Source organism: Meriones unguiculatus, chromosome 2 (genome assembly GCF_030254825.1).
Source record: "Meriones unguiculatus strain TT.TT164.6M chromosome 2, Bangor_MerUng_6.1, whole genome shotgun sequence".
Taxonomy (NCBI): Eukaryota; Metazoa; Chordata; class Mammalia; order Rodentia; family Muridae; genus Meriones; species Meriones unguiculatus.
Window position 1 is genome coordinate 184,782,626 of NC_083350.1, and position 24,895 is coordinate 184,807,520.

A 24,895-nucleotide genomic window follows, 5' to 3' on the forward strand; every position below is an offset into this window, starting at 1 on the left:
GTCATGTGTCTCTCCTAAACAGATGTGTCTGGTTTACAAAACCTCTACACATTTAGCTCATAAACAGCAGGGAGAGACTGTAGACCAATGATATGGTCTGATATTAAGAGGCTGTCACATTGGATTGCATGAAGAAAGTCCTTTCCCACTATTTTCACTAATACATGTCTGTATAATGACACTGCTTTCACTATAAGACATCTAAAACCCTGGATCAAAAGCCCCACTACGAAAGCAAGTTATAAATCTAATGTAAGAAAACATCACTATGAACAGATTTTCTTAAAATGATACATGTTTGAGCTATTCCGTTAAACTAATATTTCTCTAGGTCTCGGTAGAATCGTGAAGTTAATTAGCAGTTTTACTTGTGCCAGTTTACAATTGTTTAGATGGTCATGCTTTCGTAACTGGATGGTACCAAAAGACTACAGAGGACTAGTCTATACACCATTTTAAAACTTCATAACCACTGAGGATATTTTTAAGTTAAAATATTAAATGAATCAAATAGCAGCGAACTGCATATGGTAATTGCACAAATAATACTTTTAATATGTTATTTTAGGAATGGGCTGTACAAATTATCAACAGGAACAAAAGCACTCCAAATAATGTGAAATAGATTTATGGTCTATGTTTACATCAGACTAGTTACCGATAGGCGAACTTTAGCTGAGAGAGAAATAAACAGTTACACTATGACACTGTTAGATAATGGGGTCTTAAGAGACTTAGGAGTTGTTTTCAGGTAGGAACAAGATAAAGCCAGTACCCCCACCCCGCAATGTCTAGACTTGTAGCACAAAGAAAAAGTGAAGTCTAAACTTTAAATAAAAGACATTATTTATAAATCATTATGTTGTAACATATTCAAATACATTCAAATCAATTAAAAACAAAAACAAGTTCCCAAAACAGTATGAATATTACTTGAAGTATAGACGCATTTTACTAAAATAGACAAGCTAAGTCCTTCAGTTATTACAATTTTTCCATTTCAAGTTAATGCTTACCATTCCTCTCGAGTCTAACAGTCATATGGCATCACACATCACCACTCTGTTCAGATCTGAAATGTGTGCAACTCATCTTAAGGCTGATGCTTAATGCTATCCGTATCAACAAACAAAAGGCATGAAAATATATTTCAATTTTAAGGTGGATTAAATAATTACTTTATCCAAAATATTTAATTAATACATCTATCATTTATTTGTATTTTGTCAGAAGCCAGAATTCAATATGCATTCATACCAGCCCAGAATTCTCTTTCCTTCACAATGCTTACTGTTCCATTGTCTGGCATTTTGACAACAAAAGCACACTTAAAAATAAGCTGATTTTATAAATGTATAATTTTGACTTTATTTCTCAATGCACCTGCATAACTATTACTATCTACCTCTCTTAAAAACTTTAAACAATATGTCATACAATCTTGCTTAATCTGTGATAATACTGTTGAAAATTGTTTAAGAATAAGATGGCTTTCTTTCTTACAAGGAAGGGAATGTAAGATACTATATATAGTAGAACGGTGAACATAACAGGAGTCAGCGTGCACATCATCAGGGTTATTTGAAGTATTTGCAGTTACAGAGTTACAGTAGCTGAAGAGCACATTATGTAGATTATGTAGTATGCTTATTTTTCGTTGATTCCTAAAGCACTATGCTCAATATACATACATCTATCTAGCTATCTCATGGTTTGAGAACAGACATTTTAGGGTCATGCTTGCCATTCAACATAAGGTGCTGTATTTTGTTATAATTAAGTGGCATCCAAAATGCAATATATTGCTATGAAAATGCAAAGTTTTCACAGATCAGCAATTATGAATTGCATTGGTCACAATGAAATGATATTGTATTTCATACAAATGGAAGCAGTTTATCATAAATATATAGACCAATATATAACATTGAAGAACAAGAAGCAGAAAGGAAATAATGCTCTTGCATAAAGGTCAATGCGCTTGGCTGCTGTTGGAATGACAGGCTTGGCAGGCGGAGGCTTCTTGTTGTTCTTGGCCTGTGATTTCCCAAGTCCATTGTTGACTTCAATGGGTTTCCCATAGCAGTCATAATTGGATAATTCAAAATCTCTTGGTAAGCTTCCAACAATGCTGAAGTCATTGGATCTCAGATCAGACTTGGAAGTGCAAACTTTTTTGCATCTGGTTTCACCAACCTGAGCATGAAGATTAAAGATGATGTAAGAATTTTTAGTTATAAATACCACATCGCTTCAAAAAGGTATTTTAAAGCTGAGTTTATGAGCTAGCAGGAAGAGTAGTCCACTGATTCATACACCAGATCAATTAAACATTTAAGAAGGCTCTGATATTTTGCCCACATAACAAAGCTAAAACTACTGACTGGACATTTTATTAATTTGTACTATGAAATAAAGAATGAAACAACATTAACAGGTTACTATTGGAGTTGTAAGCCTTTTCTTAGTTTAAATACCAAAAAAGCAAAAATATGTCCTTGGTCCAATATGGAGTGAGTTCACAGAAAATATTGCTATAAGTGTGAATTCAGAATCTTCGTCTTTGCTTTCCTGTTTCTGAACAGAACTGCTGGGTAATTAATGACAGAGCCTTTTGTCCTGCAATAAGATGTCAGCCTCTGAATCACAGCCATAAAAAGTGTAGGTGACTTAAATGTCTAATCAAAGCAGTAAGGGAAGCATAATTTCAATATTATAACAATCACTAAAATACTAAAAAAAATTTCTGGAAGCAGCCCCTTTCCCACACTCAATTCACTGGAAACGCTCCGTGACATTTTGCTGGGCTCCCAGGCTCTAAACAAGTGGCGTGGTCCATGCACTCCATGTGTGCTCTAAGAAAAGCATCCATGACGACACAGCAGAAGAAGTGAGACTGGTCTCCAACCTTGGAAGGAGCCTCCAAGTTCTTTCAACAGGTCATGGCTCACTCACTATTAGGGAAGTCTCTTTTTGTTCCATTCATCAAAGATTTTACACATTTTTTTTATCAAACTCATTATTAAATAAAATGAACGCAGGGAAGGACAAAAGATTTCATTAAAAAAAAGTCATCTCCAGCAGTTAATCCCGTGAGTAAGGATGAGAGCCACCTCAGTAACACAGCAGTTCTGCTCAAGACTTTATTCTCGTTCTGCACTGCTCCTTTCCGCACGTCTCATTCACTGCCATTGCGCGCTGCCTCCTCTACAAGGTGCCAATAACGGACAGGAGGGAGTGCAAGGATAGAGCTGCCGACACAACTGTAAGAGCCCCTACCTTAGCCTCTAAAATCGTTTGTGGTTCATGTAAAAGCAAATCATTTTGTGTAGAGCTTCTAGAACTAAAGATGAGAAGTCTTCTATAGATAATAAAAAGATAATTAGAGGACACAATTTGGACAGATTTTACTGAATCTAAATCAGTGCTAATTTTTAAAGCATAGCCTTACCATAAAGAAACAGCTATGATCAAACATCGGCTTTTGTTTATTAAAATTATTAAAAATTGTGAGCATGGGAACTTTTGTCTTTTATTCATAAAATCATTTTGTATGACAGGTGTGAAGTGTTAGGAAAAGGTGAATAGTAACAACAGAGGGTCTAAAGCTGTTTTTATGAATGAAAAGAAAAACAAATAAGTAGAAAAAAAATACATTAATTACCAAAATATTGAAAACTGGCTAAAATAGCACCATATTTTTGCTTTTATTAAAAGGAACCCAAAAGCCAAATATATGGATGAAAACATAATTTTGCTTAAGGGGCACAATTATATTTTCTTAAAACTCTCCTACTGAGATCTTGATTATGTTTTTATGTTTTTAGTCATACTTTTCTTTAGCAAGCACACCATTATATTTTAAATTGTTTACTTCCTTGCTCAACTACTTGTGTATGTTTGGACAGTGCTCCATCCTTTAAAATGCTGTATGATTGCTCTTCATGGTCGCAGCTCCCAGATCTGTTCTGCAGCCCTGATTGATATTCAGTAGCAGCCTGAATGCACTAGGATTTGGTCATGTGCTTAAATACTTACTAAGATGAATCTTCAAAGACACAGTCAGTTTCGAGTCTATGAAGTTGTCCCTGAGGGTCAGTATCTGCTGCCTAATTCAAATAAATTTGTTGCTTTACTAAACTCTTATGACTGCTTGGGCTGTTTTCTACATACCCTGATACTTCATATTTAGACTAAAAATTAGTGACACATTACCTGATTAAAATTACTTGGAAATTTGTTGTGTTTTGAAAAGCAAAACACATTGAAACATAGTTAATTTTTTTTTTCATTTCACATGTTAATATGTTCCAACTTTGTGAACTAACCAAGTTATAGATTACTGTAAACTTGGTGGGCATATTAATAGTAACATATTTTGGATATCCGGTTACCAACAGAGAAATGACAATGGAGTGACAGGAGGCTCAACACAGACAGAGGGCCAACATGGGAGAAGGTCCAACACTGACAGAGAAATAAGAACAGAATGGGAGGTGACTGCAGTAACAAAATGACATGTGAACATCTCCCCACAATGCAAGAGTCCCCATGGCTCCCGTTTGCATTTCTGTAAGTGAGAAATAAACACACACTTCAGGCGCAAAGGAGCTCTTTAGTGTCTCCTGCAGTCCCCTAGCTCTGCTCAGTGCTGTTAGCAACAGAGACTAAGGTCAAATGCTGGGGAAGAGAACTACAATTTCTCTGAAAATGACTTCCCTAGTGCAAGATAAAAGTTAGGAAAGTGTTAAAGAAGGTGTGGTGTCTTAAGCCTGTAATCATAGCTCTCAGGAAGCTAACAATGGAAGCCCCGCTGGAAAACACCGACTAATCGGCTCAGAAATATAAACTGAAAAAGAGAAAAGAAAGGAAAAGACAAAAAGCAAAATCATAGTGCGCTAATGAGTGTCTTTAATCGTTAGCGTCGGGTGAGGTGGGGAAATAGCAGGTTTGGAGGGTCTGAGAACCACCTTGGACCTCTGCTTGCAGGAGGAGAAAGCAGACTTGGACTTCTTTTCCTCCCACTCAGTTCCATGAAAAGCTGTTTTATAGCCAGAGACTTTAAAAGAAGCAGCAGCAGGAGGCAAAGAAATGAACAGTGCACTGGAAAGGACAGTGCAGCATATTTAAAGAAGGAAATGCTAAGGTGGGAGAAGTAAGGAAGAGGAAGGCAGAGGGAAAGGGAGGAGGGACAGAAGGAGAGGAGAAGGAAGAAACTATTTCAAAGACCACATAAAGGTACAGGGCAGGGCCAGATCCTGAGCCTCTAAACACAAGCAGCCACACAGTGATTCAGTCTTCCATTATCTTTTGCCTCACATGTTTCTGAAAGGTAGCTTAAGATGGTGACCCCTATAAATACCCAAAAGGTACAGAAAAAATTACCCAAGTGAGCCTGCTTTGTCCACACAAAGGACAAAGAAAGAACAACCCAACACTGCAGAAAATGTTGAGCTGATGACCTATTATCTAATCCAGCCAAATCTCTCTCTCTCTCTCTCTCTCTCTCTCTCTCTCTCTCTCTCTCTCTCTCTCTCTTGTACAGAGAAACACTCACGAAATAGTAATTTTTCTACATACACTAACAAAAGCTGTGGGGGGACTGGAGCTGCCATCTTTCAAGTGTGTAGTCAGAAAGCCCACAACCCCACAGAAGGGCCTTCTGTGTGAGAAGGAATGAGACAACGCCATGCACAGAACCAGGACTCTATTCCCTGAATATCAGTAATGCAAGATACCTCTTCAGATTCTGACTAGGCAGGGAGCATACACTTTCAACCTACAGAATTCTCCTCTTCCACAATGGGGTGCACCTTAGGAGCCTGGGGAGAATGGAGGCCAAGCAGTCTCAAGGTCCCCATGTGCTGCATCGATGCAGACCACATAGAGAACTGAGCCCTCCCTCTCTACCCAGTAAGAGAAAGGAACTCTCTCGCACTAATGTAAACCCAGGTTTTTACTTCCCCAGAGTAGTTATGCATCCATCCTCTCCATGCCCCTGATAGCACATGCTTTAAACATGACTCATAGGCTCATGATCCGAAAAAGTCTTTGACAGCCACTCTAGGGAATACCTCAACATGAATAAAAAGACATGAGAAATACCAAATCCAAGATGTCAAATCTTTAAAAATTGGGAATAATACTAAAGCATTTATGGTAAAAATGCTTCAGAGAGCTATTACCAATATGCTTTTAAAAATGAAAACCCAGATTACCTCATTAAGAACTAGGAGCTGCCACAGAAAACATGTTCATACATACCAGCTAGCCATCTGAACCTGAAAAGTGAGTAGCAAGTCAGAAAAACCATAGCTGTATCAAGAGGAAAATGCAAGAGCAGAGGAAAGAATTTATGAAGGGTGAAGTCTAAAAACGCCATTCTTCTCTAAGTGTAAGGAAAGCAATCTTATTGAAATCTAGTGATTAGTTTCATTAACTACAGAAAAAAGAACTGCAATGTTTATTTTCCATGAAAAGCTATGGAAGAAGAAAGAAGGATCATCATACTTGTTAGATGCTAAATGAAATTAACTGTTTCCCTATAGTCCCATAACCAAGAAGAACAGCCATTAGAATAAAGAAAACAAAGCAGATGGCAGAAAACAGAGTTCACCAGCACACCACTCAAAATAGTGGATAAAGAAATTCTGAAACAAACAAACAAACAATAAAATATAACCTTGAAACAGTAGGGTATAAGAAAGAATACAGTAATCTCTCTCTCTTTCTCTCTCTCTCTCTCTCACACACACACAAAGGGAACTAACATTTTCTCATATCACACAAACTAGTAAGATTATGTCACCTATAGATCATAATTTCATAAGTTATAATTTCATATTATACTATGTAAAGCAGCCATTAAAGTAATGTATAAAGGGGTACACATAAAATATTGACATTTCAAGATGGAATTCTGTAACTTAGTTATATCATGCGAATGTAGGAAAAAGAAAACAACAACAAAAATAATGGTAAATAACAACAAATGTATACTGAGGTCTCAAAGTGTCAATTAACACAATAATACAACTGTTCAATATAGCCAATCAAAACATAAGAGAGTGGCAGAGTAGAATTTATACATCAACAATGCTGGCTGTAAGAAACTTGCTTCACATGTGTTGCAGACATGATTGATGGAGAAGAGGGAGTTACAGCACAGGATGACTCCAGTCATGGCATTCTGCACAAAAGAATCACTTCTCCTTCAGGAGTATAATAGAGTAAAAAAGGTCACATGGTAGAAAGAAGCTTCTCTCAATGCCGAAGCTACAGATAGGCAGAGGGTTGGAGCTTTAAGCTTTAAAAATGAGTGCACTGAATTAAAAGACCAACAACAAAAGACAAAACAAAATGCCACAAGATATGCAATACAGGAAGAATTAGTTTGGTCTATGATCCAAACATTCCATTTGTAGCGTATTTTCTAGAATTCCAGGTCAGAGGGAAGTGGGGGTCAGCACCTAGAGGATTATGGGGCCAGAACATGGTCAGAGTAGGCAGTGTTCACCGCTGGGGACGGCTAGCTCCTTCCTTCTGGACAGTGTATCAGCATGAGCTCTCTGGAAATGGCCTTCTGGCTGAATTTCTTCACAAAAAGTGAACATCAAGCAGGGCTCTGTGGTAAGGGTGCAGTTAACTTTCAAGCAGCGGTTATTCTGGAACCAATTACTTGAGTCCATTTTGTTTAGTTTTGTTTTGTTTTGTTTCTCTTTTTGTTTTTTCAAGACAGAGTTTCTCTGGTTTAGCCTTGGCTGTCCTGGACTCGCTTTGTAGATAAGGCTGGCCTCCAACTCACAGAGATCTGCTTGCCTCTGCCTTGACCTCTGCCTCTGCCTCCTCCAAGTGTTGAGATTAAGGTGTGTACCACTGCACCTAGCTAATTGAGTACATTTTTAAGGCAATTACACTTGACAAGATAGGGCCAAGCACAGAAAGACTAGTTAGTTCTTCTCTAGCTGTGATGGATGGGCTAGAAAGACCCTTAATGGTTTGCAGAGTCCCTGTGAGCCAGTCATCTAGTCAGTAAGTGACCTCTGGCAAGCTATGGAAGCTCCCTAACTCGGTGGGAACAGAAAAGAGCGTACTTGGCTCTCCAAGCCTCAGAACTGGCAGATAGTCTGCGCAGCCCCATAAGTCCCTTGGCTTCTCACTAAAGTTTATAAAATGAGAATCAATAGTGATATATAGACGCTGGAAACATCTCTCCATTCAATGATGAGAATCAAAATGAAGCCGTGATTTTAAAAGTGGACAGTTTTCAAGAATTTTAAGACATTAGATTTTCCTAGGTAATCTTTGACACGTTTCACGTGCTTTCTGAATATACCCGACAAAACCTGCCCTGGACTCAGTTCCTTTCCGTCTATAGAGAATAAAGGCCAGTTCCACTGGTTTGTTCACTTGCTCTCTCCCTGAAAGAAGAGGATGGGCTTCCACGGTTCACTCGGGCCTTACCTGCAAAGTGCTGATGTGAACAGGGGTCCCTGTGCCATTCGCGGGGTTCTTCTTAGCTGCGTTTGCACCTTTACCGTCTGCTTGCTCGGCCTTGGCGATTCTGGCTTTCTCGGCCTCAACCCTTTTGGGATTGTTCAACATCACCTGGACAACCGCGTACTCCACGAGGGAGGCGAACCCGAAAAGCAGGCAAGCGATGAGCCACACGTCCAGCGCCTTCACATAGGACACCTTGGGAAGCTCGGCCGCGAGGGTGGTGCACTCCGAGGCCAAGCTGAGCACGGAGAAGATGCCTGGCAACAGGAGAAGCGGTGGCGTTAGTCCCTGGGAGAGGCCTTACAAACACCGCGCATCCACTATCGCAATAACAGACCACAAGCCACTGTCGGCTGACCTTCGAGATCAAAGACTGGAAAAAATACAAGGTACCGCATGAAGCAGGAATTGTGGTTGGAAAACATTCGTAAACATGCATCACTTTAAAAACAGATTTGGACAAAGTTTTGAAAGCACAACATGAATTCTGATTTGAGGATTAATGGTGCCTGGAACCACTCAAGAGTGTCTTAGTAAATCACAGAGCACAGTGTTTAGATGAGTTTAAATTTCTCAGCTTGTTTCATGGAGAGATTTTACTTGTAGGAGTAATTTTCACCCATGAATAAGAAGAGGGCACATAACTTTTTGGTAAGTTTTTGTTTGTTGGTTGTTTTGTTTTATTTACAAAGTAACAGAGAAGATAAAGCATAGAGCATTCCTGTTAATTTTGGAAAGAAAATCTCAGTCTTTTAAGAAAAGGAATATGATCCTGCTATAGAAAATGCTAACTTTAGATGAGAAACCAGCAATACATGCAAACACATGTAATCAACATAAGGTAATTAGGTTTATGTAATACATGACAATTTAAGCACTCATAAAATTCCAAAGGTGAATTGTCTTTCTAACCTCACCACTCTTCCTTTTCTTCCTTCCTGCTTTCCTATCACCGGGAAGGTGATGGTGATTTGCTGGCACAGCCACAGTACTCACTGTGAGTAAGGAAACCTCCAGCAATGTCCAGAGCAAGAGGCTGTCAGTCCAGACACTACCCTCAGCTTCCCTGGACACAGTGAGTCCTCCTATTGGTTGTTTTTGTTTGTTTGTTTGTTTGTTTTGTTTTTGCATAGATCCTCACCATTTTGGGAATAATGACTTGATTGCTATCTAACTTACTATTTCAAGCATAACACTGTGAACTGTAAATTTTTGAAGTCCACATAGGTCTCATCGGTTTTTAAACTGTCAGTGGAATATTTATGTGGAAGTCTAGGATATTATCAACTATTACCCTAAACGGCTGTTAGTTGTAGTCATGACCCATCTCCTAACTGCTCTCCTTGTTTCTACCTTTCCTGCACCAGTCACTCAACAAGAAATTAGGCAGGGATTGATGTTGAAACTAATCAAACTTGGAGTCTGATAATAAAAGTCCTTCAAGGAGCTTCCCATTTGGCAAGAACCTTAACAACGGAGAAGATTTAGAAGTGGCCAGCTGGCCAGCTCTCACTGTTACTAATGCTCTAGACTCAAGTCCTTGTTTCCTTCTCTCCTAGGTAGTGGCATGAGGTACTTTCATTTCTTCACTTGCTTTCTTTTGTCAGAATTAACTCTTCTTAAGATTTTTTCTGACAAGCATGTTGCTCTTCTTTATATCACTTCACTATCTTATAAAGTATATATTATATTTGTTTGGTGTCTGCTTCTTTGCAAGAAAATTTAAATGCATTGAAGCTATTTAAACATCCCAAAGTACCTCGTCAGCCATATAATAATATACAAATGTATTGCATATATATGTGTGCATGGTTACATATACATAACCTCTAGGATAAACTTATACACACTTTCAATTATTAATTATAGACTCAGCATATACAGTGCCTGGTGTGTGAGCATGAGGGCCTGGGCTTTGATCCCTGGCTCTTATGGTAGGACGGTGGCCCATGCCTGCATTTCAGCCCTGGAAAATAGAGACAAGCAGAACAGCCTAGTCATGTGCTCCAATCAATGACAGTGACTTAAAAGAATGAAGTGGAAGTGATAAAAGGACATACCCAGTGTTTGCTTCTGGCTTCTTCATGTGCACACACAGCTCGCACAACTGTGCACACACACAAATGCCACACACAGAAAACCGGATAAAGACTTAAGCTTTATGGTTGCTTCATCAACTTTGATCAAATTGCTCATTTCAATATAACGTCATTTTCATTGCTTCTCTGTTTTTTATTATTTAAAAATCTATATTTTATGTAATAAATGACACAGATCAGTTGCTACAAAGGCATTTACCAAGACTTACTACCACCTGAACTCATTCTCCAGAACCCCTCTGACACACACACACAAATACACACAGACATACGCACATGTGGTCATATACACACATAACTGTGTTTCATTCATTCCCTTCAATAATTTCAGAAACCCAAGACCTTTTTGGAGGAAGAAAGAAACCCAAATGTATCATCCCATCACTTGATGAAGCACCATGTAATCCAGAGTTTTACCTATGTGAGGTTCTGGAGAGATTCAGAAAACACAGTAAATGGAAGAGTTCCAAACATTTCCCTAGTCCAACTCTCATGGCACTAATATTTACATTGTGACATTTACCTACTTTCTTCACAGAGACAGTTCTTGCTTATTTTCTCAGGCAACACTGTTTTGTGGAAGAGGATGCAGAAGTTACTGGGGATGGAACCCAGGACTTTGCATGTTCCTTACCACTAAGCTTCCTTTCCAACCAAAGCAAATACTTTAAAAAAATAGATAAATACAGTTTTCAAATGACTAGATAATGTTATTTCTTTATCACTAGCCTTAAAAAGAATAAGTTGGAGCACATGAGCATCACAAGCGAAGAGAAACAGCACTTAAATGATACTAAGTAATTTTTAAATAATAAATAATAGTAAGACACCCATATGCCACATAGAGATGAAAAGATGCTCACCGTCTTGTGCCCTTGTCACTGTGTGCGCATGAGTAGAGCACAGCTACACAAAGCTAGCCAGGAAAGCCTGCCACACACGAAGGATACTATCATGCAAGCTGGCAATCCTGATGAGCTATCAAGTAAGCAGCATATGATTTCATCTCCTCTGAGACTGCAATGTATGTTGTATATTATCTAGAATGACTCCCACCATGTTTTGAACTTCAGCATTACTGAAGACTTAATATTTTAGTTGCACATGAGTATATCCAATCAATACGTACTTACTGGAAAAAAATAGAGTGAATCAACCACTGCAAAGTTCTCAGAACAGGCAAAGAAAAAACTCAATTACCAACTGCATAAACACTGAGAAAATGTAGATCAGTGTCAAATATTGAAGAAAACCTCTCCTCAAACAACAGGCAGCTTTCACTTCTAAACTCCCTGCTTCAAGGTAGCTGCTGATAAATTTAGCATATAAGGGCATAGTTTAGTATCCTTTTTTTGGAAAGCCTTTGACCAGAAGGCTTTCCAGTTTTGGAGTTTATAGACTTTGAAATATTTGCATGCATTCCATATGAAGTCTTGAGGAGAAGACCCAAGTCCAACAAGTGTTCACTTATATTCCATATACACATACACCTTAAACACAAAGCCTGAGGGTAGTTCACACATGACACTTTTATTATGCTCTAAAAGGAATTAAGAGTGTGTAATTTCCACTTGTTGCATTTAGAACATATGGAGACTCGCATTTTCAGGATAAGATGCTCAATCAGGCCCCACAGTCATGGTGGCAGAGAAGCAGGGAGGCTTACCCAGGGGCACCCTGGCAGCACTGGCGTCAGGGTTGATCCAGAAAGAGAGCCAGGAGAGAACCACAATCAGCAGAGTCGGTGCGTATACGCCCATCATGTAGAAGCCAACCTGCCTCCTCAGCGTGAATATCACTTCCACGCAAGTGTAGTAACCTGTCAAAGGGACAGTTTGGAGGGTCAGACCCACACTGAACCACAAGTTAGAAGGGCCTGCAAGGAACAGGGCACTTCCACTTCTGACAGTTTTACAAAGCAATCACTGCCAAGAGTTTTCCTTCAGTGGGTAACATTTTATAAAGAGGGTGGGACCCACTTTCCCTGACCCCCACAACCTCACCATGGTACCAAGGAGCAGAGCTTGCTACTGTGTTGCTCTTTGTCAAATCTGGGCTTTAAGTTTGTATGAGAGTCTACAACCCTGCAACTTTCCCTCCTCAGAGGCGCCAGCACAGCAGATGAGCCTGTGAGGCTCGAATCATACCTCACTTTCACTGTAAAAGGGAACACACTGGGATTGTGCCGTCAGCCTCACTTTCAGCCATGTGATCCACATCTGGTGAGTACCATGTCAGTCTGCAGGAGCTCACAGGCACAGTTAACCCTCAAGACTTTAGGTAAGCACTCAAGTAAACAGTAGGGAGAACAAGGACTGAGGTTTTCAGTGACCACACAAGGGTTGTGCACTGGGAAGACAGGAAGTTCCACTGTCCTCCCTCCCACTCTCCAAGGCTCTCAAGCTGACAAAATATACAATTATATTACATATAATGCTTATTGTTTAACAGGCTTAATTATTTTGAGCCTGATACTCTATAGAGGCCAGGCTGACCTCACACTTGTAAGTCTTCTGCCTCAGCATTCTGGAATTACAGGTATGCCTCACCAACACCAATGAAAAGAGTTAATTTGGAGAGAAATGGCATTTACCACTTAATAAAAGTAAGATTACGTACAAATACCAAAGGTTAAATGATCTCCTGTTGTTTTCAGTAGACACTGTGCATAATCACTTTAAAATGTTGAAACAAGCAAATGAGCAATACGCAAGTGAAATAATAATGGAAGGATGATGTTATGTTCTACAGTCTTATAATTAAAAAGTAATATTTCACGAGTCATTCTAATTGGGAAAACAAACATCTTCCAAAAATTAAAATAATGTTCATAATGGCTATTCAGTAGGATTTCCATACAATAGGGTCTTAAATGTTGACTTTAAAAGAGTATTCACAATCCTCTTAAATTATAGGAGAAAGCTATTCTGCTCATATTGTGAATTATGCTCAATGTGGTCTCAGGGAAATTAGAAAGGTGAAAACATCAAGATGGATCAAAACCAAACAGTGGGTAAGAAGGGTAGCAAATGCTAAATAAAATCTCAGAGACAAAACATGCAGCTTTCTAGTTTCAAATTCATTTTAAAAAAGCGATATAGTATATTATTCACAGGTTTTATGACATGAGGGGAAAAGTGAACGAAGTACTCCCTCTCTATCCCAGCACCCATTTTAACTTCCTCCCCTGATAACAAAACCATATGCTCTCAGCCAATGATCATGGCAATATTTCAAAAGTACAACCTTTCATAAGATCAGAAAACATTTTATGCCTACAAGGGATACATTTAAAAAGGCTCATAGTGCTTCCTAGAATATGATGCTCAAAGTACCTTGCTTCATAACAATATCACTTACACAGTAGCAATATCACTTTGTAACAATATCACTTACTCATTCACCTACTGCATGTGAAACAAAGAACAATACATATGTACTTCTAAGTAAATTATATGTATGAGTATGAAGCTTCTCTGGTCACCATATATAGAGAGAGAATATATAATATATAAATGTTTATTCTTTCTATAGCAGTATTAGTCACTATAAAGTAGCATAATTTAAAGTAAAAGTTTACATTCCACCTCACTTTGCTTAAAGACAGCCCGACTGAGTGCCATATGACATGTGTTTTAAAGCAAAGCTCCATCATGTACTTTCATAAAGGCCCTCACTAGGGGACTTCATGAGCTGTCGATGCATCTAGCAGTAAAATGCATGCTGGATATTATAGTGATTTGCTTCATAAAGTTTTATGAGAAACATTTCTTGATCTTTTTGATCTTTCTCTAGTCTGTTATATTTATGAGAGGCAGGTGGGCAGCTAATTGATATAAATGTGCATTGGGAAATTTCAATTTACTTTCTATTTCCTGTGTCATTTTCTTTCATTATTCATTTACGCAGTCAATTTAAGCATTTTCATTTTGCATTCCCAAATTCTTCACTATCTGTTAGTTATGTATGGAGCAGTATAATTTCAGTAAAATTATTGCTATCTCAGAATTCCTTTATAACTTCAAACTTGCCCAATACCACGTGTATATGTAAATATATATGTACATGTGTGTGTAGTTTCATACAAGTCTGCAGGGTTAGTGTCACATATATTTTGAACTATCTAATTTTTACAAAGTTTCACAAATATCTGAATACTGCATGTTTTACTTCTGATTTACATAAATATTCATAAAGAATCTGAAATATGGTAAATGCTCAAAGTATGTTAGTCAGAAGCACGTTGTTGCTGGCTTTTGTAGCTAATAGGATTATAAGGTCTTATTCATGACTAAGTAAAAAAAAAAAAAAAAAAAAACCAAAGCACTTCACAGGACCTCTAGAGCAATCCTCTAAGCCATTTCTTTGCAGCAATGTGCTTATTTCCTTCTAAAAAATAAGAAACTTTCACTTTTTACCATTTAAATTCAACAACTATTTACAATTGTATTTATGATGTATCTTATAATTTACTTTAAGGTCTACCCATAAAAATATATAATCTCATCAATGTATTTTATATTCAACAACAGATGCTTAAATCAAGTTTACCACAACATTTCCTAATCTACGATATATTGATAATACTGTAAATATGCAACTTTACATCCTCATTCTCATTTTAATGTATTTTTCCATTAATGTGATCATACTAGTAGATTTTTACATAATATAAATGCTTCCAAATTCATAAACTTAACTCTAATCTACTTCTGAATACCTTTGTCACGACTTGTTTTCCAAAGCAGAATTGTAGGCAGCTTTCAACTTACTCATTGCTAATAATGCCATACTCAACTTTCTGTAGTATTTAACTTCACATTGTAAGTGAAATGTATTGACACTACCAAACCTCCTCAGTGATGTACAGCTGATGGTTCAGACCCCAAGGATGACCACTATCTATATAATGAGAGTAAGGGGTGACTTTTGTATTTTCTTCAAAAGTCAATTGTAATTTAATGACTGAGGTTAATTTGTTATGCCTTACAAAATTTAGATAAGCCATGACCTACACAAATAACACTATATAGGAAATATTCACAGATATCCAATTATCTCACACTCTTTATCACTTCTCATGTACCACAAAGATCAATGCTGTTAAAGTTAACAAAACAACTGGTTATCTAAATAAAACGGCTCACAAGACAGCAGATGAACACAGATAGACTATATTGCACTATATTAAATGCTTAGTGCAAAAACAATCTTGTCAAAACTTGGCAACATCTAAGAAAATTGTTACCTGAAAGAGTTTGTGTTACTATAAAGAAAACTGACAACTTCTTACCAACAGAATTACATGAAAAAAAAAAACATTTATTCTATAATTATAAAACTAAACTTCTTAAGGAAATATGGTTGTGTAAAATATTTTAACATGTGGTTATGAGGATAAATCTCTTACAGTTAGCTCATTTTTAAGCATCTCTCTTCTATTTTTTCCTTAGTCTATGTTAAAGCTAAAACAAAACTTTGAAACCTGGGTTAGCTTTATTTTCTAAAAAATCACTTACCAGTGCCTTTATAGTATTTTGTACAGTTCCCATATTCAATATCCTCCTTCTTAATATCAAATTGAGGTAAAGCAATTTTTTCCAACTGAACAGGATCTCCTGACTGCCAGATAAATCTCAAATCATCAGTTGTATAACCAACTACAATAAATAAATAAACATGTTAGATTAAAACATGCTTATTAATTATTAATTCATTTTCATTATTTCAACAATCCATATTAAATATATAAAAGGTGAGAAAGCATGACATTATGTTATGGATTTGTAATTTAAAATTCACAGTAGTTGAATCTATGGCTGTGATCAAAATATTAACACAAGAACAACATGTCATCAACGTAAAGAAAGAATAAGTTAAACAATTTTCAAAATCAGATGCAATCCTAGGTTATCATATATAGCTCTTCACCATTCCTAACCCTATCAATAAAAAGGTGACAATAAGACGCAAGCTGCCTGCATACTTCCATTTACAATCATGCACTATGCTCCTAAAGTTTTAAAACAGGTATGATTTTAACTATATCACCGCAGTGGTCCTTGAAGGAATTGTATCATGACAACAAAAGCAGTGAGACTGTACTCAACGTGAACACCAATTTACCATCATTAAAGTAACCAGGACTTCACGGTCTGGATTTAGGATAAGTGGCTACAACTCATGACTAGAATAATCATAACTATAGGACTGCAAAAAACATCGGGTTCTAGAGTCATGCACAGTGTGTTAACTTCATGCACTGAGTGACCATGGACTTATTTAAATCAGTATTGAGTATATTCTGATACATATGTGTATATATATAAGATATATGTTATATATATAATATAATATATTATAATATAATATATTATAATTATATATATTATATAATATAATGGTACTATATATGTGGTACTAAAACATTGCATAGTGTTACAAAAACATAATTTCATTGTTAGAAAGCAGTAAATATAATTAAAAGTTAAGATCAATTTTAGTGCATTTAAAAAAAAACAACAAAAATCCCTACTGAATAACTTATAATCTAATACGCACACACAGTCTATTTTACAAGGCTGTCATTATTCACAGAAATAGCTTAATATTTAAGCATTCACATTAAAACTTCCTTATGACATCAGCCTTAATTTTTCTAGGTTTGTGACTTATTATTTTCTTAAGATAACAATCATAGAAAATTATTTTGTTGAAATTTCAGTTAATAAGATTTAGTACATCTTTTATAAAGAAAGAGAAAAAAGAAAAGGAAAAATTATATTCTTTTAGAAAATGTACAATTGGTTGGGCTTACATATGTTTCAATGTTCTTTGATTTTGTTTTTTAATTGTATTGTTTGCATTTTGTTTGTTTATTTCTTGAGGCGGGGTTTCTCTGTGTAGCCTCAGCTAGCCTGGACTCACTTTGTAAACCAGGCTGGTCTCAAACTCACAGAGATGCAACAGCTTCTTCCTCCCTAAGTGCTGGGATTAAAGGTGTGTGCCACAATGCCCAGCCTCTTCATGTTTTTTTTTATTTTTTATTTTTTTTTACTATGAGAATATTAACATCAGAGAAATCATTTTTATAAGACCATAATTTTCTATATATTTTCTCCATCACCAAACCAAATATGATTAGCCTTTAGAGTAAGAAGCACACAGACCAACATCAACTCGCAAAAAAGCTAGCTGCAACTGAAGGCACTGTCTTCCTTATGGTTATCCTCATCAGGGGCTGGAGAGATGGCTTAGCAGTTAGAGAGCACTGTCTGCTCTTTCAGAGGTCCTGAGTTCAATTCCCAGCAACCACATGGTGGCTCACAACAACCTACATTGGGGTCTGATGCCCTCTTCTGGCATGCAGGTGGACAAGCCTCATGTACATAAAATGAATTAAAAAAAAATCTTTAAAACAAAGATTATCCTAATCAGTATGATGTTGGTAGTCAACAACATTACAGTTTTCACAGTTATGCAGCACAATATATTATCTAGATATAAACACTTTGCCCAAATCGTTTATAGTCTCATGTACATACAGCTCTCAAGTTGCATCTTGCAGCGCTGTGTATCCATGGGAAACAGAGTTAAGTCCAAAGGGCATGACAGAGTGATAGACAACCTGAAGTCAGAAGAGACATGGGAATCACTGAGTATGCATTTCTGTGGTCCACTGAGTTGGAAAGGAAAATACGAAAACACTGGGATTAAGTTTTACAGGGTACCTCATGCTCACAAGGACGTCTCCATCCCGAAAAATAAACAACAAGATGTTTTCTTGGGTCACGTCATGAAAATTGGCGCTTTTTTCATTTGCAAAGAACAAGTCGGGCTTCCACAAGCACTTGTACATGGTGGGATCCACCGTGAGTGCATCTGAGCCTCTGAAGTCGTTCGGCAGCTTGAGCCTGGGGTCGTTCCACTTCTGTCTTAGGAAAATGTTAACTCTGTAGTCCTGCGGAGGGGAGAGTATGTTGCATTGTTGATATTTTTAATTGCTTAAAGGCATGTGTATCTTCACAGCTTTTTCGAACAAAGTATTTTCACTGTTAGCAGCAAACAAATAATTTATACATGGCTGGGTGATAGCGTCCTCTAAATGAACACTCCTAAAGACTCCAAAGTAGAATGAAATTAAGACTAGATGGGAAACAGAGGAAAAACATTTGTGTTAATCTTTTGTTAAATAGAAAAGTAAGCAATGAAAGGACAAGTGTATATGAGTGTGTACAGAAACACAGAGAATCTACACACAGCATTGGGCCTTGATACCTACTTTAAGAGTATCAAGAGTAGCTTTAAGAGTGAGGATCTGGCTTGCTTCCATGTATGTGGACCTATCTGCATTGCCCACGTGGCATGCTGGGGTTGGCTACCCAGAGGCTATTTAAGCTGTGGGCTGGCTTTCCCCAGGGTCAGATGATTGTTCAAGGTTCCTGAATAAACTGCATTGAAAAAAAAAAGAGTCCATGCGGAGGTCAACACCTCTCTATAAAATGGCTTAGAATTTTCAAATAGCTTATGCCATCATATACACACTTAACCATTAGCTGTGACCCTAATGCCATGTAAATGCCATGTGAGTGTTATTATAAACTGTGGTTTATGGAATAGTGAAAAGAAACAGAAGTCTTTGCGTGTTCAGATCTGAACATGCCAGTGTAACATGCACTTTTTGTTCAAAAACCCATTTGCACATGAATGAAGACATATACAGAACTCAGATTCAGAGGGCTGATATATATTCTTGTGATATTTAGAGAAAATCTATTCATAACTATTTGAATATATGAGTTACCATAGAGCCTGGGGTATATAAGAAAATGAGTTTTGGACTATGTAAAGCAGACCAAAATGAGCGCAAAATTCAAAAATGTTATTTTATACTTAATTTATGTAAATAGTGAATTGTTTTAGTCAGTTATTAGTTCATGGTCAGAAACCTTAATTCCACAAAATTATAATAACCAATTGTGGGGACATTTTATGCTAAAAATATGTGAACAAATAAAAACCATGTGTGATTCCCTAAAATATTTTAAATTTGCCAATATGGATTTCTGGGCAGATGAGGTAGTGCACACCTGTAATCCGAGAACTTGGGAGAGAGGTAAGTTGAGGTGGGTTACAGAATGAATTCTAGGCTACCCAGTGCTATACAGTGAGACCTGTTTCAAAGAAGACAAACATACACAGAGGCGGGAAGGGAACAAGGAGAGGTAAAAGGGGGGAGGAAGGGAAGCAGAGAGAAAGAGGGGGTGGAGGAAGGGAAGAGAAGGAGAGAGAAGGAAATGGGTGGAGGGAATACATTTTGGTACAATCTGGATCACCAGTGCACAGTAAAAATCAGCATTGATGATTTTCACTCTGTTCCCTCTACTCAAAATGTATACAAAAGTATTCAAGGTACAAATTATATTGGGTTTCAAGACTGTATCATAAGAAGCCCAAAGTGCATATACTATCCCTCCAAATCCTTTTGAACAATGAATTAAATCGTAAATTTGAACTCCAAGTCCAATTAAGAATATACAAAGAAGTGGTGTCACTTTTATTAAAAACAAAAGCCAACACCTCTATAGGAGGTAAAACTATATATGCTTTACATGTGTATAAATATTTTAAAGCAGAAGCTGTAAACAAGGACTCCAGAAAAAAAAAAAAAGAAAGAAAAAAGAAAATGTACTCTTCTTATCATTTTGTTTATGTGCTCAGATTCTTCAGCGCTCAGAGAAGGTAAGACAGTGGATAACTGTGCCCTCGCCCAGCTACAGCTAGGAAACTGCCATGCTGCCCACCCATCTCCACCAGCAACCTGCATTGGGTGTGGCAAAAAAAAACACGACACACTGACGTAATAGGCATGCCAATTTTTCCTAAGTGACCACCGTATATTCTACAAACACACTGAAACATCACAGCGTTCCATAATAACATGAATTAGCATGTCATATAAAACTAAAACTGATTTTAAAATTCAACGTATAAATTAAGCCTTGGATATCATGTGCCACTTGTTTAGAGACGCCATGTCAGTTAAGGATAATATGAGCACATCTGCACATGCGTGAGCACCTACCTACCTTTGCACTGAGAATAAAACATTCTTTTTTAACTAGATGAACTTGGACTCTGATGGAGTGAAGGAACCTTGTCAGAATACACAGACCAGCGGTATACAACTTTGTCAATGTGCTACATTACTGGATCATACACACACACACACACACACGTGAGTGCATGTGTGCACACACACACATACACAAGTCTAATGGAGGTGAAGTGATTCTTTACTAAAACAACCGTGACAACTCCAAGCTTCCAGGAAACTCAACGATGCTTCTGGCACACCTTTTCGTGTGCCACACAGTCATTCATGGTTTCCAGTACAGGAGTAATACACCTGATGCTAAGCTGATTTCTCATAAAGTTTTGATTATTGTCCTTTACCTAAGCACATGGTGGTATTCAACTTGAGCTCATACTGAGCATTCAGTGACACTTCATTTCAAATTGTTTAATGTCCCCGGCATGATCTGCCCAAATCATTGACACTATAAAGTTAAATATTCAAAGATGATTTTAATTCCCTTCTCTAAGTGCTGTGCCTTGCCAAGGGACAACATCCCATCAATATATATTTAAACTGGTACACTTAAACATGTCTTCACTGTCAACTTGTAGACAGCCCATCGTTAACAAGGATCAGTATAAGAAATGCTACAGGGCCATGTTCAGTCAATGATGCTCTTCTGAAACCACCCCAGGCGAAGTCTTTCCTTCGTTATTTAGTGATTTATTTGTTTACGAGTAAACTACAGCCACATCATGTTATAGTTATTTCATAGCATCAGAGATTGTAAAGGCCTCCTTGTACTGGAAAATAATGCTGAAGTGTCTCGATTTGTTTTGCTTTTTGTCTGGAGGCTAGAGAACTAAGAGTTAACCTGGGAGCCACCTGCACCCACAACTTCCCTCTCTCTCCTGGGCACAGTTACCACAGTAGGACATACGCACAATCGATCCAACTTTAATTATTTTCCTCTATTTTGTTACTGTCTTACACCTCAAATGATTAACAGAAATAGGTATGAATGAAAATGTAGAGGAAATTTAGAGAGTACCATATACATAAAGAGAATCTACCAATTATCTTCTACCCATGGCTCCCAGAAATTCCCCATCAGACTTCCAGATTAAGGAAGCAGTATTTTACTATAATATCGGGTTTTCCTGTTGTAGTAGGCTAGAAAATACATATACAAAGACAGAATGACTGAAAACTCATTAGCATTCTTAGCACTAAAACAATTACCTTGTGAAATATGTCTGCCAATTTGCTTACTGCTAATTAATTTTATGGATACTATATCAATATTTCATAATAACATTCAAGATAATATCTGGGAATGATTAAAGCAATGCTAACCTTTAATTAACTTCAGCATACTTTGCATAATTATACAATAAGCCATCTCTAATATTTTGGGTTGAAGTTCAGAAATTTATTATGCATTATACTGACATTTCTACACGCCAACTGATACTTCTGGAAACACTTTCACGGTCTACCAATTTCCAAAACTGTAGGGCTAACTCATGTAAAATTAACCTTTTAAGGAATAATTACAATAGTTTTTAAAAGCGTTCTTCCATATTATTTCTTTAATTCTTTTCAAAAGTCTAATAAATGATTCCACACAATTCAAGATACATTCATGATGCTTTTTTAGTACACCAAGTTCAAAGCACTCTTATCAGCAGAAATTGGTAAAGTACAGAGAAAATTCCCACAAAGCATCAGCAAACTTGGAGAAAACACAACCCATCTGAAGAGAAGACAAGAAATCATGTAATGCTGTCTCTATGCAAATGACTTTTCAAAAGCTACACTAATCGGGAAGCAGAAAGAAGCATGCGACACCAGACACTGGCTGACACAACCTGTAGAATAAACGGGAGACAGCTAGAGAGCAGCTAACATGTGAGATGAACGATGTAACAAGCACAGTTTCGGGAATAAGGAAAGAAAAGAAACTGAACAGGTGCAGAGCAAGATCCTTAAGGCACGTAGTCTGCAGTGGGGAGGTAGACTAAATTCAAATGTAGATGGTTGGTGGGACTGCTTAAAACAGAGAAGAGCCTCAGAAAATTCAGACTTGACTCTCAGAACCAGATCTTGCACAGAGGACAGTGTCAGAGGCTTGTGCAAGGGACAAGTCCTCATGGCATCCATGGTAACAGGAAGAGGAAGAGAGACCAAAGGAAAAAGAAAAATGAAAGTCATAAGCACCATCAACATTGGTCCATCACTGAGCAGGCCTGAGCTCACACAGGCATCTTGGTGCATCACTGTGCAGGCCTTTGCTCAGACAGGAACCTTGGTTGATCACTGAGCAGGCCCGAGTTCAGACAGGAACCTTGGTCCATCACTGAGCAGGCCTGTGCTTGCGCAGGAATCTTGGTCCATCACTGAGTGGGCCTGAGCTCAGACAGGAACCTTGGTCCATCACTGAGCAGGCCTGTGCTTGCACAGGAACCTTGGTCCATCACTGAGTGGGCCTGAGCTCAGACAGGGATCTTAAGGTCTGCATACCATCTAGGTGGCAGGAAAATCTCTTGTCATCTCATGAGAGAAAAGTTTGGGGTCAGGTGTTGGAGGAGATGGGGTGGAAGGAGATAGTGCAATGAGAGAAGGATTGAATTAGGAAGCATTTGGGGTGGGGGTGCTAACCTAGTGCAGTAGAAACTCTGGAGCTTAACAAAGGTGATCCTAATGAGGACTTCTAGTACCAAGGCATATGGAGTCTCAGCTAGCCGTTTCTTTAAGCCAGGCACGGATTCCAGTAGGAGGACTGGGTTATACTCAAGGATTCCAGTAGGAGGACTGGGTTATACTCAAAGGAGTTTTTGGCCAAAGGAGTCTCCTGGTAATTCCCACACAACACAGGCTGTTGCTAAGACAATGAGGAGTTGCTTTACACCAATTGAGTGGAGCCAAACTGAAGAAGACAACACCCATAAAATTCATTGAACACAGAAAGGTAGAGCTTTTACATGAAGCCTTCACCCCTTACCTTCCAGTCTCTTTGGTGCAGGAAAGTACTCTGAAAGCTATTGAAAAAGAAACATGGACACTGATCCAGACACAAACCCTTTGATCTACAACATGCCCTTCCTGAACAATACACTAGGGCAATGCTGGCACAGAACTAATGGCAGTAGCCAACCAATGTCTGATTTGAAATCAGGCCTACTCTAGGAACCCACAGCAAACACTCCGTGAGGAACAAAGAACCAGAAACTAGTTAGCCCAGAAACCTAGAGTAAAACCAGATATGGCCGGTCTAAAAAAAAAAATCAACAAAATGACTCCTAATGATATTCTGCTTTACTCAGTCATCATCAGAGAGGCATCCTCCAGCAGATGGGAAAGGATACAGAGAGCCACAGCCAGAAACTATGTGGAGAGAGAGTCTTAATGGGAGATCTTCATCAAATTCCTCCTCTCTCAGAGCTCAGGGAATCCTGAGGAAGAAGACGCAGGGAGATTCTAAGAGGCACACGTGATGGAGGACACCAGGAGAACAAGGCCCTCTGAATCAACTCAGCAAGGTGCATATGCGCTCACAGACACTGAGGCAGCAAGCACAGGGCCTACCTACATGGCTCTGTACCAGGTCCTCTGTATGAATATTATAAATATGTCTCTGACTTTTTTTTTATCTGCACTTGATACTCTTTCTCTTGTTGGATTATCAAATCCAACTTTGATATGACGGTTTTTGCCTCATCTTATATATTTTATTTTGTCATGTTTGTGTTATCTCTTAGAAGCCTGTTCTTTTGTAATGAGAGACAGAAATGGAGTGGATCATTACTATATACTTACAGGAAGGTGGGGAAGAACTGGGAGGAGTAGAGGGAGGGAAAATTATAACCAGAATATGTTGTACTAGAAAAGAATTTATTTTTAATAAAAGAAAAAAATGAAAACAAAAAGAACTTAATTTTATAGATCATTTTGACGTGCTATCCTTTGTCTCTCAATGGCTTTTCCATTGAGCACAACAGGATAGAAAAGAGAATGTTAGAAGGAAAAAGTGGCTAAAAGAAATAGTGATAAAGGTAGGAATGGCAGAGAATACAGTGAAAACACATGATATATTTGGTTGAAAGTGTCTTTATGAAGTTTGTTACTACATACAGTGAAGACATACCAGAAAAGATTACATTACTCTAGTTGATAAGACTGAGGACTGCGGTGTCATAGACTCATAAATACAGCGGTC

At 37.8% G+C, this 24,895-nt stretch overlaps 1 protein-coding gene across 4 annotated transcripts in view; it reads right to left on the bottom strand.

Annotated features, from left to right (window-relative positions):
* Nucleotides 1-528: 528 nt before the first annotated feature.
* Nucleotides 529-24,895, bottom strand: part of Glrb (glycine receptor beta) — a 69,868-nt gene continuing 45,501 nt past the window's right edge. For all 4 annotated transcript variants that reach the window (XM_060378481.1, XM_021660329.2, XM_060378480.1 and 1 more), the window contains 6 exons: nt 18,329-18,558; nt 18,143-18,225; nt 16,118-16,258; nt 12,265-12,417; nt 8,464-8,756; nt 529-2,196 (listed from right to left, as the gene is read on the bottom strand). In XM_060378481.1, the coding sequence (XP_060234464.1) occupies nt 1,900-2,196; nt 8,464-8,756; nt 12,265-12,417; nt 16,118-16,258; nt 18,143-18,225; nt 18,329-18,558 (1,197 nt within the window). In that variant the 3' untranslated portion in view covers nt 529-1,899. The remainder of the gene's footprint in view (nt 2,197-8,463; nt 8,757-12,264; nt 12,418-16,117; nt 16,259-18,142; nt 18,226-18,328; nt 18,559-24,895) is intronic.